This window comes from Corvus kubaryi, unplaced genomic scaffold, assembly GCF_017639235.1.
Source record: "Corvus kubaryi isolate FWS band 111438036 unplaced genomic scaffold, C.kubaryi_AGA036_p1.0 37334, whole genome shotgun sequence".
Lineage (NCBI taxonomy): Eukaryota > Metazoa > Chordata > Aves > Passeriformes > Corvidae > Corvus > Corvus kubaryi.
Window position 1 is genome coordinate 3747646 of NW_024581108.1, and position 17147 is coordinate 3764792.

General features: G+C 41.5%; 1 protein-coding gene and 2 long non-coding RNA genes across 5 annotated transcripts in view; 1 reads left to right on the forward strand and 2 right to left on the reverse strand.

The window, feature by feature from the left end:
• The window catches only part of CRB1 (crumbs cell polarity complex component 1), a 100848-nt gene that overhangs the window by 16375 nt on the left and 67326 nt on the right, over nt 1–17147 (forward strand). For both annotated transcript variants that reach the window (XM_042029906.1, XM_042029907.1), the window contains exon 2: nt 11051–11635. In XM_042029906.1, coding sequence (XP_041885840.1) covers nt 11051–11635 — 585 coding nt within the window. The remainder of the gene's footprint in view (nt 1–11050; nt 11636–17147) is intronic.
• On the reverse strand, nt 357–11057 carry LOC121665561. The gene is made up of 4 exons (XR_006016390.1): nt 7326–11057; nt 5038–5314; nt 1486–1603; nt 357–891 (listed from the first exon to the last, which is right to left on the reverse strand). It is a non-coding gene; the product is annotated as an uncharacterized LOC121665561 (long non-coding RNA).
• Nucleotides 11450–17062, reverse strand: LOC121665560. Of its 2 annotated transcripts, XR_006016389.1 has the most exons (4): nt 16192–17062; nt 15716–15868; nt 13962–14047; nt 11450–11535 (listed from the first exon to the last, which is right to left on the reverse strand). It is a non-coding gene; the product is annotated as an uncharacterized LOC121665560 (long non-coding RNA). The 2 variants fall into 2 exon arrangements; XR_006016388.1 differs by having other exon boundaries at nt 15716–17062.

Sequence of the window (17147 nt, forward strand, 5' to 3'; positions counted from 1 at the left end):
GTGTGAAACAAAACCCCGCTGCAACAGGATGGCTAAACAGGACTGCAACAGGATGGCTAAACCTCATATCCAGGGGAGTGGGAGGCCAGAGCAGCGTTATTGTCCTCTGGATCATCCTGAGGAGTGTGAGCACTTCAGCACAGCACAGAGGCATCTGTGTTACCCTGTGGAGCTAGTGCCACTGGTGACACTGAGTCCTGAGGCTACAATTACTGCTGGCTCACTTACCAGCCAGTCAAACTTACTGTAACTTCCCATCCCTGCCCTGGAAATCCAAGTCTGCTCTGGATCAGGCCTCAGAGGAAGAAAAGGAGAATGCATGGAAAAAAAATCTAAGGCAGGGAAGAGAGAACTAGGAAAGGAAGGAGAGACGAGGAATCAGATCTACTTCTTACATACGTTAAATAAACAGAGAAAATAAAGGAGACTATTAAAGGGGAAATAGAAATTTTAAAAGCCTTTAAGAAATTACTCTACTATACTGATTGCTACTGATGAACGTTTATTTATTCGTGGTTTTTAATTTTTTATTATTTTCCTGGCAAAAGTTGTACTGATCTAATTTTGATAAAGGCTTGCTGGATACCTCTTCACTTATAGCAGATATTTAATGCCCTAGTGGCAGGTGTTTTTATTCTAAAACACGCCATCACATTAAGCTTTAACAATTTGACTTTTAGTGATATTCTTCTAATATCGAAGGATTATTTCTTAGCATATTCCCCACGGAAGGCTCTTGGGCATACCCTGATGCTGGTCAATATTCTGGTTTTGTTTTACTTCTACAGTGAAGCATCTTAAAAAGGTTTAAGAGAAAGGTATCCCAGTGGGTTTTCAATACCTACTTTTCCTTTAGGTCAGCTGCTCCTCCTCAGTGCTTCTGAGCCTGCTCTGGAAATAAAAAGTGGTAAAACCATGAAACAAATCCATTCTTGCTCTGTTACAAGTCAGTAGAGTTTTTAGGATGCTACAATACAGTTTGCAGGTCAGGAATGCTGCCATGGATTTTGTGTCAGAGCCATGACTGTGTTCACTTTCCCGGGTCACTAGAACCAGTGTTCAAAAGGCCAGCCCTCTGCAGAAGTTCACATGACAATATCCTTCTGCTGGGCCTGATTTCTGTCTGTATGAAGTCAGTGAGGGCAACTTGTGCAGATCATGATCACATCATTGCTCTTCCCCCATCTCAGTGTTATGCCCTTGGCTCTGAGGGGAAGCTGCCCTCAGCACAGGGGCTCAGCAGGACAGCTGAGGAAATTTGGGTTGTGCCAGTTCCCGCCGTGAGACTCCAGCCTGTCCCAAAACACAGGAGCTGCGACTTTCCCCAAGCAGTCTTGAAATCCCAGTTGGTAATTAGTTCACGCAGAGCTAATTGTAGGTGATTTCTATAGAAAATAATTTAGCACATAACAGAAAGGGCTGAAATGTGACCTCTTCTACAAAGTTCATGCTGGAAAAGCATGGCCTTGCTTTCTCTGTACTTACTGAGCATTGTAGCCACACTGAAGCTTTCTTCTGAGTCCTGTGGCATTTAAATCACAGTGCACTGCATGTCCAGCCACATAATGCTGATCTGTCACAGGTCTGATTACTTTCTTTAAGTCTGGGGAAACAGGAGAAGCAGCATCATGACTTTGATATGCTGCAGTTTGATGTCATCAGGAACATCTAGTCCTCAGTTGTGTTGTGTTGAACGACTCAGTTGTGTTACTGAGAACCTACTGAAGCCAATCTCAACATCTGCACACATCAGAACACGGCTTTGCACCCAGAGACTTTAAGAGTTGCCCCATGTTACAGGCTGCTATGATGCATTTCTAGCAATCAGAGCTTTAAGCTTATCCAGTTATGACTCACAGAAAGAAATCATACCTGGTCAGTGTCACAGACATTTGAGGCCACATTTAAAAATCACAACACCTTTATGTGCCATTGTATGATCAGAATCACTGCTTCATGCTCTTTTCATATTAAAAAAAAGGAAAGAAGTAATGAAGGACAGAACCACAAACTAAGGAGACTGAAGAAGATGCCTTATAATGGCTTTCAAATACAAACAACATACGGACCCAGAATTTGGACATGAAATCAATTTTGTATTCAGTTTTTAGCCCCTCTACTGGGGGCATTCTTAGCAGCATTTGGCAGCATTCCTGAGTGCCTTTTCTCTCCTGTGTTAGTGGCTGAGCACAGTGGGAGCTCAGCTGCTTGCATATTCTCACCTACCCCAAACCTCAGCACTGCAAGTCAGTGGTAGCTGGTCTGCTTGAGGGGCAGCATCTCCTGGCTCAGCCCAGCCCTCAGCTCCTTCCTGAGGCTGAATTCAGTGGCAGCTGGAGGCCTCTGTCTTACACAAAGTGCCTTAAACTCTTTCCAGACTCCAGAGAAGCTGTGAGACCTTGTGTCTCTCAAAGTGAGATCTGGCCTCTTCAAGAGACAAACTGCTCCTTTGCTCCTCATTTTCCATTATTTGGAATTCACACAGAGGCTGGAGCAACTGGATTTCACCCAAAGTCACGAACTGACAGTTTTATGCTGCGTTACTCCCTCTGTGTTCCTCAAAATCCCCGCACTACTGTGGAGAAGGAGGCCATGCTTTGGTCCTTCTGCAGCGCTTTCTAGCTCTGGCACCTTTTCCCTTGTTATTTTGCCAGCCATCCAATTCCCAGGTGTAGACTTTAGCCTGCCTTCCTAGCACAGCTGTAAATACAGCTGGTATCTTCCAACTGCAAGCAGTGCTTTCATCTTTCCTCTTCCCCCGCACCAGTTGCACCCCTCAGTGTGTTCTGATATTGGGTTTACAAACAGCAGATTACACTTCCATTAATTTTCCAAGGCTTGATGTAGATGCTTGTAGTTTTAGGGAGCAAGGCATGAGCAACGCCGCTCACAAAAGCACCACAAATCCACCCATCCAAACAAGCTCATCTAGACATGCCAAGAAGCCTCACCAAGGGCAATCCAGGACAACATTTTAAAGTGTAAGACATAATTCACACCCCTAACTAAACCACTAAGGTCTTCTCTCTTTATTTCTGCAAAACCCTTCATCTCACAGGAGAGATCTTTACACATGTGGCTCTGTATCCTGAGTTACATGCTGAGGATGTCCCCAGCTTTAGTGAAGCCCTAAGAGCAGTTCAGGCAGGAAAGGTATTGATTGAATCCTTGGGACAAAGACATTTAACCTACAAAATCACCAATTTTTTTCCTGTAAGCAATCAAACTTATTACCTAAAAAAAATAGTTTCAGATTTTGAGCACGATAGATTTTCTATGTTCTTTACCTCTGAAGAGGTGATAGAAAGGTGATAGAAAGAAGCTGGCCCACAGGTTCCCACTACCATGTATTCCAGTTGTTGCTCACCTATCTATTTATCTCTTACGTCCCTGTGTGGAGGAGTCCTGTTCTGTACAACTAAGAATAAATTCTGCTGTGCGACCTCAAATAAAAAAAAAAAATCAGCACTTCTAGAGGGACAAGGAATACCTCATTACACTCATGTTGCTTCTATTCTTCAGACTTAGAAGATAAAAATGAGGACAAATATCATGAAACTCTTAAAGGGGAGAGCTACATTCAGAGAGTGTACAGTAGCAAGGATTGCACAGCAGAAATCAGTTCAGTTTCTACATCAGTGTCCACATCATTTACTGTAATAGATATCAGCTGCCTCCTGGCCTGATCAGCCACTGATCAGATCAGATATTTTTGTTTAAGATCACATCTTAAACAAAAATATCCGTGCACAGCAAAAGCAGGATGATCACTGTGAACTACCAACTTAAACTGCAGTGCTGTAGTGCTAAACATAAAGAAGCAGAGCATAAAATCTTTCATTCTCATTAGAAACCAGTCTATTTGCATTGCTAGTAACACTGTGCCTTGGTGTCCAATTGAACCAAAAATCCTCCAACTGAACCAAAAATTCAATGCGTAGGAGCCCTGTTGAGCTCCTGGGCCTGATTCTCCTCCGGTTCCCAGCACAAACACTAGGGTGTGATGCCAAATAAAGTGAGAGCCAAAAAAGATTTACATTTAGAAGTAAATAAAGCATTTACCTCATTTTTGTTTGTTTGTTTATTTGGGACAGCTGGTCCCACTGCTGTGGTGCTCAGTGCGGTCAGTGGGTGCAGCTGTAAGGGCTGCTGCACTGCTCATGGGGTAAGGGAGTCTGGGGTGGCACAAATGTTAGAAGACACTGAAGGACAATGACAGCCAGCAGTAATTGCCTTCATTCTCAGGGACCAGCAGCAAGTCAGTGTGAACAGAAAAGTTTGGGGAAGAGTGTAATGGACACAATGGTTTAATAACCAGTTCTGTAATTTCAATCACAAATAGCTTTAACTTAAAGTGTTACCTAAACAACCATTTAAAATTTTAATACTATTCAGTTGTTACTCTTACACTAATACACCATACTTTTTCCTCAGAAAATAAGTTAATTTACTTTCCTTGATTTTGTTGATACAAATGTGCCTAAACCCAAATTTGGTTTTTTTGATATCAGTGGAATATTTGTGTAACCGCCCTTTTTCTTTCCTGCCTGTGTGTGGTGCTGGTTACTATGGTAATAAACGCGACCCAAGATTTAAAGCCTGAAAGTGGTTTCTATAACAACATGCTAGGATGTTTTGGACACACAACTGAAGTTAAAGATTCAGGATTAACTCTTTATGACCACAGTATTTGCAGACACAACAAGGGCTTGTTTTTTTGCAAAAGTTTGTTCATCCCTTCCCAAAGTATGCTTCTCCGTTGAGCAGATTGAGCAATAATGATCCCAGCTGTGGATAGAGCAGGTAGGGTCTGGTGATTTCCTCAGAGGTGAAGCTTGCAAAGGACAAACAGTACCACAGTAACTACAAGCTGCTCATTACAGTGAATAATTAAGATGGTAATGGGAGATGGGAAGGGGTAAAATACAATTAAGTGCAATGCTTAGAAAGTTTGAGACTGTGGGGAAAAACAGAAATTATTTACTTACAAACAATCTCCATGGAAAAGCTACTTGGAGGGCTAAGATAGCCCCTTACCTGGCTCTGTTTTATCCAGAACATGGTTTCCTGTCCTTTCCTTCCCCATCTGCCAAGTGCTGATCCAGGAGTGACATCTTTGCCTTTCAGTCCATAGTAAAGGTATCTGATCCCAATCTCTGTCCCTGTTGATTATGCAGCTGTGCTTATCTCTTCCCTAGTTCTCCACGACACATCAAGATTGAACATCTATCTGTACACCCACAACTTTCTAAGGCTGTCTTTGCAGGGAAGTTATTGGCATAGTGATGAACTGTATTTTTTGTGTCACAGTGCACTGCAGATAAATGGGGAGAGGATTAGTTACACCAAAGCCACAGCTCCTTCATGCAGCAGTAATGCCTTGGGCAATATTTTAATATTTCCAGTTAAATGATAATTATTTCAAGATCTCAGTATAGTAACAGAGCTTGATATTTCAGTGACACAGATTCACACACTTGTTTTAAAATCCCAAGGGCAGGTTTCAAACAAGTAATGAGCATGAGCATTGAAGGTTCATGTTTCTGACTCCAGACACTGGGCTATCTAAACCCTTGCTACCATCATGTTATTCTGTGAACGTTTTTAGTGAGCTGATTTGATCACAGTGTAAGCCTTCAGCTGTGAACAAATGCTGTATGCTGGGTTTGATTCAACAGAACCCAGACCAATTTTCTTTCTAGTGGCTGGACACAACCAAGATATCAATTATATAAGCTACTCTGGAAAATTAAAAATCAAAATCAAAACAAACATAAAACACCCCAACCCCACAGGTAACACACTTTCCGATGTTGGGGGTTGGAGTTTTTATAGACCACATCTTGCAATTGCAATTCAGTTCTTCTTTCCCTAAGAGTATTTTTAAAATCTAATTTCTCAACTCAAAGACCAGGGATTTTCTGCTATCTATTTTTTTTTCCCCAAAATGTACAACTAAGTAAAAAGTCAGGTTTTGTTGTGAACTGCTTTATCTGCATTGACTGGTGTAGCTTTCTAGTTCTAATTCAAATGTGTAAAGTAATAACTGTTAAAAAAAAAAAAAAAGGAAAGAAAAAAAGTCCTCAAAGCACAGTAAAATTATTGGTGAGGATGACTATATGGACATCAAAAAGTTCTCTATCTTATCACAGATTTTCTTCCCCCCTAGAAAATAGACTAGCTCTGTTAAGAAGGTCAGAAAATCTTGCAGCACATGTAAAAGATTCCAAAGCTGTTAGTGTTGAGAGCTTCTGTGAAGCTCAGAGTCCTCCTTCAGGGGCAGAAGGCACATGTGAAGAACAGCACTGCAAATTACAAGCAGCCTCCAGGCACAATGAGATGATTAGCAAAGTGCAGGCATGGCTACAGCCAAGCGAACTGTAGTTCATAACAGCGTGATTAGCAGTGATTGAAATTTAATTTTAAATGCTGCTGCTGATTATGTTATTTCACCAACTTGTAGGAACAGTCGTGTCCTGAAAGAACAAGACTTTTCTGAAAAATATTTCTGACACAAAGAACCCCAAACAATTTGCTAAGTATTTATCTGGGGACTTTGAGTAGCTGAGATTGCTAATCAGATTCTCTGAGTCGGGGATCATCAATTCACTTTGCTTTTGATCTCATCAACTTAACTTAGAAGAATATTTTGAAAAATTGACATGAATTCAGTAAACCCGTGATTCAAATGGGATCTAGAAAAAAAAAAACCTCTCAAAATTGTCAGGAAAGATATGCACATGAGCTTTCCAAAATTACCTGCTTGACTGAGGAACAATAGTTTAACAATCACATTATCTGGGCCAAAATGCTTTGGCAATTTCAAAATTCCTGCCCTGTTTGTGATAACTTTTCCACTAATTTAATTTTGACCTTCTATCCTCATTGCCATGCACTTCTAGCATCATAAAAATTGTTTTGTATCACTACAGTGGTTTCCGATCTTTCAGAAGCATTTACCAGACAAAATCGTGTTTTTAGTGCTGATTAGCAGTATAAGCTCAGTTATTCCTACACTAACAAGATCACTTCAATGAATTCAAATAATCTCATCCAAGAGCAAAAAAACAAAGCTAAAACTGTCTTTTTCTTGGCATTTCTTACATTAAGTCATTTGCGCCAGCTCCTGTAAAAGCTGCAGGTATTGCCATGTTTCTGGTAATATGGATGATGTGCCAGTAGATGGCAAGCTTTACTGCAAAGAATTTCACTGCCAACCATCTCATCTGCATCTCAAGGATTTAACCATGGGGCAAAACGCTTGGCACTAAATCCTCTCGTAATTAGATTAATGTACCACTGTTTATAAAGAGACTGATAATTACCTCAAGTGTCAGTCAGTGTAAATCCAAAGTGATCAGCATTTTGTTTCCAGTTTTCCTAACATTACATACAAGTTTTAAGACTCTGTCAGAACAAGTCACTGCTGAAGTGACCTTAATTGCTTAGGAATGAAAAACAACTCCTCTGCACATCTGAGGTAGAGCATGAGGCTTTTCCTGGTTATCCTTCCACAATCTGGCCAAAAATCAAGCTCCACTGAAACATTTCTGTCCCTTTGCAGGTCCTTCTGTGAATGAGGAAGAGAATATCCTTTAGGCATCTGCCTAAACTGAGACAGACTTTTGCATCCTCACATTGCACCACAGGGCATGCAGGAGCTTCCGCCTGTCATACTCTTCATCCTCTTTCCATGCAGCTCTCAGCTCAGGAGGTTCCCAACTCCATCCTTCCGCATCACTCCAGAGTAGCAGGGAAACTCAGTTTCCATAGGGCAACAAAGGAGGCAGTAAAAATAACTTACCTGAAATAGGTGGGAAATGGTGTTTGAGCTAGCAGTCCAGAATCCAAGGATTAGCTGAAACACATCATTCAGGAACACGATCTTTAAAAAAAACAAAAGTCATGGAAACGTCCTGGTGAACTGCATACCATTTGATAAGCATGGCGTGATAACTGCATACCTTTTGGTGGTTACTTTTTTGAGATGCAGCTTTGCTTCTGAGACAAACTGCTACAGAGTACTCCTAACAAAAGTTCTTGGTCCCAGCTGTTAAACCACAAGTAAGCTAAAACTCAGCATGGCTGCATCTCTGCTAAGACCTTCAGAACTCCTGTGTTCCTCAAAAACTGTACAAATCATAAAAAAACATGGCACAGTGCATTAGAATGAAGATAGAACTCAAAAAATGTTACTCTTTCACTATGAACTTGTTGTACAAATCAGACAAAAGTATCCTCTAGGAAGTATTGGATTTATTGAATTGTCTGTTGGCAATTTCTGCATAAGAAATTAGTTTTATAAAAGCTACAAGAGTTGAAATTAAAATAGTGCTTTAAAAAAAATCCAGGAAAAGTTTTCTGTTTCGTGTTTTTCCCATAGTGATGTCACCCTGGAGACAAACTGGTTGCCTTCACTGCATACAGACTGTACTTTCAAGGCTGTCTTTTCCCTTCCCTCACTTTCCATCCACTCTTACTGCCTCGGAGAGCTATGAAGATTTTTAACCAGTGCTCACAGCTTCTCTGTTGCTATCAAAACTGCAGACTGGCAAAAGCTTCATGTCCTCTCACAGTCATTATAACAAACTGAGCCTGTTGCATGCAAATTATCTCTGGAAAAGCAGTAATAATTAACTACATAGCTTCTCATGTCACCGTGGTCCTGTGTAAGAAAGCACTTGAATGACTGACCTCACCTCTTGTAGCTTACACAGTACAACAGTTAGACAACATTATAACTTGATCATAATTAGTTTCTTCAAATTTGCAATGTTTCCCCAAACATGCACTTTACTGAACTTTAAGTAGGTACACAGACTGAAAGGAAAGCTCTCTAAAATTTTGCAAGGAAAATGCGGGATGCAGAATTTGCTAAGGAACACAGTTTTGCTCATTTTAAGTGTAATTAATAGATTGCAGAAAACTCTGTATTATCCAGGCTAAAGGAAAAACCTAAATGCATGGGTAAACCACGAAATTACGTCAACCAGGACATCAGAACATAAGTGAGGGTGTGCTGAGGAGAAGGGTCTGAATTACTGCTGACAGTAGTGCAGGTCAGTACACATGACCAATGTCTTGAATTTCTGCATTCAGTGAGAGCTCTGAGCTGGAGCAAGAGCAACCAACACCACATTAAGATGAAACAGCTGCTCCCAAAACTGATATTATCAGGTTTGGGGATGGTCATTTTAAAGGCAGACTAATCCAAAAGTACTACTTTTGTCCTGTTTTCCTTCAAAGAACACTCCAGTTCTCCTCTTGCTAATCAATGTTTAGCTTGCTTTCTATGTAATCCTTAAGACCACTGTTGGTTTTTAATCATGGTGCCACTGTTGCTATCAATGTTACTACATAAATCTCTATTCCCCTTGTTCAAACAAGTACTAATTAGTTATTTGGCTCAGTAATAGTACCTATTAAGGAACATCAAGTTCATTCAGATTGGTGCTTTTAATTTTTAGAGGCACTGCTGCTCCTGTGTACACCTCGAGTCAGAAAGCACAGCAGTCATGCACAGATAATTTTTCAGCCTTTCCATTTATTATATTAGTGCCAAATCTACACAAGCAGTCTTTCCTAAGCTAGTTAAGCTTTCTGATACTTTCTTCCTCCGCTTCCTCCTCCTAGGAAAAAAACAGATTAAAATGTATGAGTTTATATTCTCTGACAGACCCCCATGTTTGGCTGGTTGGTTGCTATCCTCAGGTGACCAACCCTAGCCTCTCACTTTTCAAGGGATCTGTCCCAGGCCTTTATCAGCATTGGTCTATCTCCAGTTATTAGAGTCTCCATCTCTGCTCACCATTTCTCTTTCAGTGCCCCCTCTCCATCTCTACTGTGTCTGCTCTCCTGAATGTCAGTTCAAGAACTGGGAAGAAATTAGAGACTGCTGGTAGATGGGTCTGAACTCATCTGAGAAGTTCAGCTCATCCACAACATCCTGTTTGCACAATCATACACTGTTTTGCTGTTGTACAAGACACATACCCTTCATATATCCAAACAAAACTCAGAATTAAAAGTAAAAAATAAATAAAAAAAAAATATTTATTTACAGGACTCCCATATAGATCATTTAATGCAACTTTTGTGCTCCAGCTCATGAGTCTTTCCCTTATGGATTGCCTTCTCTCCTAAAGGAACATTCAGCTTAATTTCATAGAGTCTTGGCCCAGCTACAGCTGCTTCAGTGTATCCCAGATGTGGATTCTGAACAATGCTGGTAACTCACCCTCCTTGACTGGGAATTGAGAAGTAGGCTCTTGCTATTTTCGTTCTTTACAGCAGCAAGGCAACTCCAAGTGGCCTTTAATTACTGTGAGAGGAGCTCAGTTTCCAGAGGGTAAGGAAGTAAGGAACATCTTTACACCATGTCCACCATGTCCTTCCAGCCTTGGAGGCTGGAAGGCTCTCACAAGGCTGTTTTGCATCTCAAGTGTTTGGGAGATTCTTTGTAGTGGAGATGCTGTACAGCTCTCAAATTACTATTTATAATCAGCAAATCAAAATCAAGGTGCCTGGTGGTTTGAACTGTTTACTTGAGCTATAACAACATCTGAGTAATACAGCTTTGTGAAACCTAATGCAAAAAAACACCCACCACAAAAGAATGGTACCAGCACAGAAGTAGTACTGAACTGAAAAAAGTGGTTCAACTTCTTTCTCTAGTAACAAAAAAAAGAAACAAAAATATAAAAATCTACCTAAATGTGTTCCATATTGTTGGATATCAGTTGACAACCACCAATATTGTCTCAACTATACTCTTAATATAGCGTTAAGCAATCCTGACACTCCAGACCACGGCTGTTGGAAGAGGCGAGAACAGGAAATTACAACCTACTCAAGTTTTCATAATTGTTTTCATTTTACCTTCACGAGTCCACTAATGCATCACACAGTTACCAGCCCTGTTTTCTTCTCAATAGCCAGCAACTGGAGCTGTTGGTTTTGAAGCACACTTGTGTTAAGAACTACACTTCTTTCACTGTTGGTTACTCCCAGTGCTGTGGAATCCTCAGGATTTTTTGTGTTTCTTTCCTAGAATCACTTTGCATGAGGAATGATTCCAGGTGCCTGTCAAACTCTTGCCAAAAGAACTCGACATGTGTTGCTGGCCATAAAGATGACCCTTGCCTTTGTGCAGATGCATCAGTGGACAGTGTGGAGGAACTCTGCAATAAAACCTCCAACCCCTGCTCCTCGAACCCTTGTCTCCAAAACGCTACCTGCCTAGGCTCTGCTGGAAACCTCAGCTTTACCTGCGAGTGCCCTGCTGGGTATGATGGACCTACCTGTGATAGAGCTGACAGTGCCTGTGACACAAACCCATGCGAGCACGGGGGCACCTGCCAAAGCGGCCTGGCCGGGCCCAGCTGTCTCTGCAGGGCGGGGTACACCGGGACGCTCTGCGAGATGGATCTGGATGAGTGCACCTCCGAGCCGTGCCGCAACGGAGCGCTCTGCAGGGACGGCGTGGACGAGTATTCCTGCTTCTGCGTCCCAGGCTACCAGGGCAAGCACTGCGACCTGGAAGTGAATGAATGCGCCTCAGATCCGTGCCTGAACGGGGCAACGTGTCTCAACCAGATAGGGCACTATGACTGCCTCTGTCCCCTGGCCTACACAGGTAAGCACTATTAAAGCAACCTATCCTTTGCGTTGTGTAGAACCATCATAACTCACCTTCCAACTTCAGCTCTCTCACCCACACATGTATTTAGCCATATCTGTATTACCACCTTGCCTTCAGCTTCGGCACTGGTGGCTGTTGGTACATTATGGATGACCACATCACTGTGAACTACTGATATCAGAAAGAGAAGGATTAAAGAAATCTCACATTTACCAAAATCTACACGGCAGTTTTGTGAACACCAAGCTATGTCACAGGGCTTTCCTTTTAGAAGAAACATTCTCAAAATGCTCTCTTTGGAGTGCTATGTCTAGTTTCTTTCTGAAGATCAAAACCTATGTTTGACAGATTTAAAAATTAGATCCAAGTAGACAAATTCTACCCTTAAACCTAGACATTTCACATTAAATTTCTCTCCTCTGTCCTTCCCAGAAACAAAGGACTCATTTGCAACTAGAACAGCATACAAGTTACATAGAAAGAAAAGTGTTATGTTCCCAAACTGCCCATTTTTTGATACTCCCATTTTATGTAGCTCCATTTTTAAAGTACAGGTGTGATTTTTCTTCCCTAGTTCCTCTACTGGAAAGCACATAATTCTTGTTGGAAGACAGCTCCCTTCAAATTTCAAAGCTGTATTCAGGGGTAGGACTGTGAGAGGTAGCACACTGAATCATTAAAAGGAGAAAAGGGGAGGCATTTTAGTGATAGATTGCCAGTCAGGTAAGCAGAGGAAAAGAAATAGTCATACGGCAAAAAGGGGAGAAAAAACAGCTATTGCTTCAAGTGAGTCAAATGAATAAGAAATAAGAGATGTGGTTTACAGCTCCATCCCCAAATCCCCATGCGGGAGGGGAAGTCAGAGGTAAAAAGCAGCTTTCCTGTGTCTAACACAGCACTCGTTGGAAGGCAGCCCTCGGTTAATATCCCTTATGAGCATGGAGAATGTTATTTGAAGGAAGCTTGTTACCTTCCTGCCACCCTGCTGCTGCCAGCGGGTGTCGGAGCCCAGGCCAGCTGAGGAGAAAACTACACAACTGGGGGAAAGCCAAAGAGCAGGAGGAAGGAAAAACCTATTAACAAGCAGCATGGTTACTCTGCAATGATCAGACTCAGCCCAGACCTCCTGTTGTATTCAGGAAACTGTATTTGTTTAACTGGCGCTGTTAGTGGGGTCCAGGCCTAGATCCACAGCCCAGAAACTTGGTTTGAAAGAGGCAGAATATCCACCTTAGAGACAAAGGGAGAGAAAACTCAATGAAATAGTAAAGCCCAAACAAAAAGAAATGAAAATTTAGGTCAACACAAACTGCTGATGGAAACTCACTCTGCTGGAGTTGCTCCATTTTCGTCATGAAATTCTGCTGTTTCCCAAGCTGGTGCTCTTTCTCTCACCAAAAAATCACCAAAGCTCCACACTTCGCACAAGCAGAGTTAAGAAATGAGGAGAGGACCAAGGAAGGAGAAGAGGTCTAAAATACACACCAGAAGAGGCTGCAGTGTTTTGACATACAGCTCCAACACCACTTCCAGCAGCAGAGACTAATCATAGGAATTGTATAGAGGAGTATCAGACCATTCCTCCAGCAGTAAAACATCAGCTTTAAAAGGCTACTTAACAAAATGATTTATCAGAAGCATTCTTTTTTGTTGTTTTTTTGCACCTTGCTGGGAGTTTTGCTAAATGCACAAGCCAGAGGGATTACTGGATGAAAGCCTCGAGGTGCCCCCAGTGGTAATAAAACCCCTCATTTACCCCGTCAGGGGACCTTGCCAACCATTATTATCCTGGCCTGACACCATGAATTACTGTGGGAAGTCATCCAGCCTCATCTCATTTCCCTAAGATGTAAAAAAGGGTTATGTCTCTTGATATGCAGGAAAAGAAGGTATAGTAAATCTACAGCTGCAATGCTAACCAAATGCATGAGTTACTGGCTGCTGTTGCACTTGTTTCATGGACTATTACTGCTATTTTGTGTGACTGGTATGCTGCAGCACTTCTTAAAATAGCTGAGAAATGTCACACATAATTCTTATACAAATGGAAGAGCTTAGAACATACCAAGAGCCAGAGACTGGAAAATTTAGCATGAAATCTGCAATTTCTATGATAATTCTGCATGTGTGAAATTATTTACAAGACATGTGTCACACAGCTGTTAAATAATGAAGTTCAATTGGTTTGTTGAAGTTTTGCTGGCTACCCTAATCAATTGCATTTTTTCCTCCATTGGGCTAATTGCACTTGCTTTTAATTCACCCCAACAGAGCATGGTGTAAGAGCCTGTTATTACCCACAGCTACGTGCTTTAATTACCTTGCTGAAGCCAGTACTCCATTGCCAGTGAACATTCCAGGGTGAACTCTCAGGAGTGCACAGCAGTTCCAAAACCCAGCCTCAGTCTAAGACAGCAAGAGAAAGAGTTTCAGTGGCAGACAAAATAGGTGCAATGAGCTGGATTTGTTCTTTGTGCATTACCTGTTACTATGAGGTAACTATCGCTGGGATGATGTCTGTAGAACATAAGGAAATTGCTCCTGATAGATCTCCAAGTTTTCATTCAGTATTCTCATCAATATGTATGTGCCATGCAAGTATTAAGGGTAGATGCATCATAAATAAATCTCAGGCACTAAAGGGCAAGCAGAGGCACAGCAGCTCTACCATGGGATGAAATACCTCAGGTAGAGGTCTCACTTCCCAGCAAGCTCATGTCCATGTCATTGTGGATGTAATAGCAAACAACATGATCTATGCAACAGCAATTGCCAGCAGTGCAAACCCCATTCCCTTCCTCACCTTTCCAGTTCCAAACCAGCACTCCCCATCTTGTGTCCTAGCCAGGCCAGGTATTCAGCTCTGCTGAGATTCCCAAGCTCAAAAGGGACAAGCCTCGATCAAAGAAACACAACTTCTCCCTCTGTCTAATTTTTGATGTAACTCTTCCTGTCCCTTCAAACCTGGTGCCTATAAAATAGCCACATGATACTCTCCGTCCTAATAATGGCACACAAGATTACTATATGCAGAATGAGGAATTTGGTGACAGCCCTCTGTACCTGCTGGGCCCGGGTACAGCACTTTAGTGCAGGAGAGCAGAAAAGGTGACCTTGTTATTAGTTTCCAGCCATACTAAAAATGTGCAGGTCCTCACGGAAGTACACTGAGCCAGCAAATCCCTAGTATCTTTGACCAGAAAGTGATTTTATACTCTCTCTGTAGATACGCGAGTTTGAAAACATTGACTGTGTGTCCTTCATCCTCACTTGCATTTACTTTTTATTGACTGGGGCTGTAGAAAGAAGTGAACTGTAGGACTCACTGGAGAAGCATGCAGTATAAGAAATGACCCTGGTTCTTCAGAGAAACTGCACAAGTTACAAATGTGACTTCCCCCTACCCTCCCAGCTTTTCAATTCGAACCATTTGTGTGGTTTGGTATGTGCTGGGACGCGCAGCCTGCTCCAGGATACCCCAGGGAGCCTCAGCTCGTGGTGGTGCAGCCCTGTGCAATATCTGTGGTGGGGCTCCCTGGCGCTCTCCTTCCCGCCTGGCATATGATATTTGGCATACAGCATATTTATGACAGAACGTTAGACTGAGGTGAAAATGCAGATCTAATCTTTTCATCTCTCTCCTACACATCTAAGAAAGCCTGACAGCAGACTCAGCAGAGGCTAGGAAGGGATTCCCCCCGTCTGCATGGCAGATCGCATTGGCTGGATGCATTATACAGGGAGAAGTTTTCTTCTGAGGCAACATTGCCGAAGGCAGGTTACTGGGCTTGATAGATTAAAGACATGAACCAAAACAACAACGCTACGTTCTCATGTTAATTGTCAGGCTGTTCTCAGGCCTGTAGTTTTAAATTTGGCTGAGCTGAGGATCAGTTGAACAGGGCTTGTTTTGTCACATGATTTTTAGTGTTCGCAGTAAGCTGTTAACAAGCTCTGGCAGATTTACGGTCACTAGACACACTTCTGCAAACACATTGTTTATAATTACAGTGAATTCACAGGGCAATGACCACAGAGGGACTGCTTACTATATCTGGCTGTAATGTACATTACCATAAAGCCGTCAGAGAGCGTTCCTGTGCCGGGCTCTCGCGGCAGGCTCCCGCTGGAAGTAGTGGTTAGCTGAGCACTGAACCTTGAACTGGAGGCACGCCACTGGCAGCTTCCCCATCCACTATGTGGGCTCAAGGAACTATTTCTCAACTGCTGAAAATAGGAACTTGCACTTTAATGTTTAAATACAATGAAAAATGCTTATGAGTCAACATCTGCAAATTTCGGTTTGGCATTTTAAGGTATTTCCTGGTACCTATCCATAGTACAGATTTATTTTTTTAAAATGAAGATGCTCACAAGCATCAAAATAAATTAGTCATGAAGTAACAGTGCTAAATGTTATCAATCTATGTGTTTTAAGAAAGATGCTCAGAGTTACAACGTACAAATTTTACAGCAGTGCAGAGCTGGTAAAAAGCATAAAGAGAGAATTAGAGGTGAACTTATACATAAATTGCGAGGGTAATACTCACCATCAAACATTCCTTCTTTTGAAAGTCTACCCCATCATCTTGTACTGAAAACTTCACCTTTACAAAGAAAAAACAACAACAAAAAAAAACCCATTCTCAGGGCTGCAGTTTTTCTTTCAAGTAGGAAAGTCCCCTGAAAACTTTTCAATACTGCTGCTACTTTGATAAGTCAAATAAAAAAATAGGGAAATCCACTTCAAAGCAGCTTCTTCATTATAATTTGCCACTTTGCATCTGCTTTGTGGCTGATACTGTAGCTGCTAAAACAAATTGATTTGGCAGTTGAAAATTATTTGAAAATATTACTCTATTGCTCAAAACGCTAATTAAGTGCATAAGCATACAAAACCCTGAAATAATCAAAGCTGCAAGGCATTAATTATTCAATTTTCTTAGTGTCTTCTGGACTGTGCTAGAGGTAAGAAAAAGGAGTGTATATTTAACCCGCCAACCATCATAAATAGCTGTAAACTCATATTAGAAGTCATTTATTTCCATCAATTATCTCTGAAGAGCAACTCCAAGATTCCAACCAGTTGCAAACATGGCACCACAGACCCATTTATTTGAACATGGATGAGCCTTAAAAAAATTAACCAATAATCCACTGCTAAAAAAGACACTTCCCAATGAATTCAATCAATTGTGAATTGTCCATTTAAAGTCCAAATTTAAATGGACTCTTACAAGATCAATGAACTACTGGTCACTTCTGTACTATGTAAATAGGATAGTAGCATCGTTTGAATAAACTGAAGATCAGTTCACCCTGCCCCCGTGTTCAAGCTAACAGAAAAAGTTATTTAACCAATTCTTGTGAAAACAGCTGGCTTGTTCTTTTGTAAATTCTGCCCAGCCTTGAAAAAACTAGTTTTGCAAAGCACATTGAGGAGGAAATGCCTTTAAAAACCAGGCAATTGTGTAAGGAAAAGGATTATGTGACAATAGTACTTCAG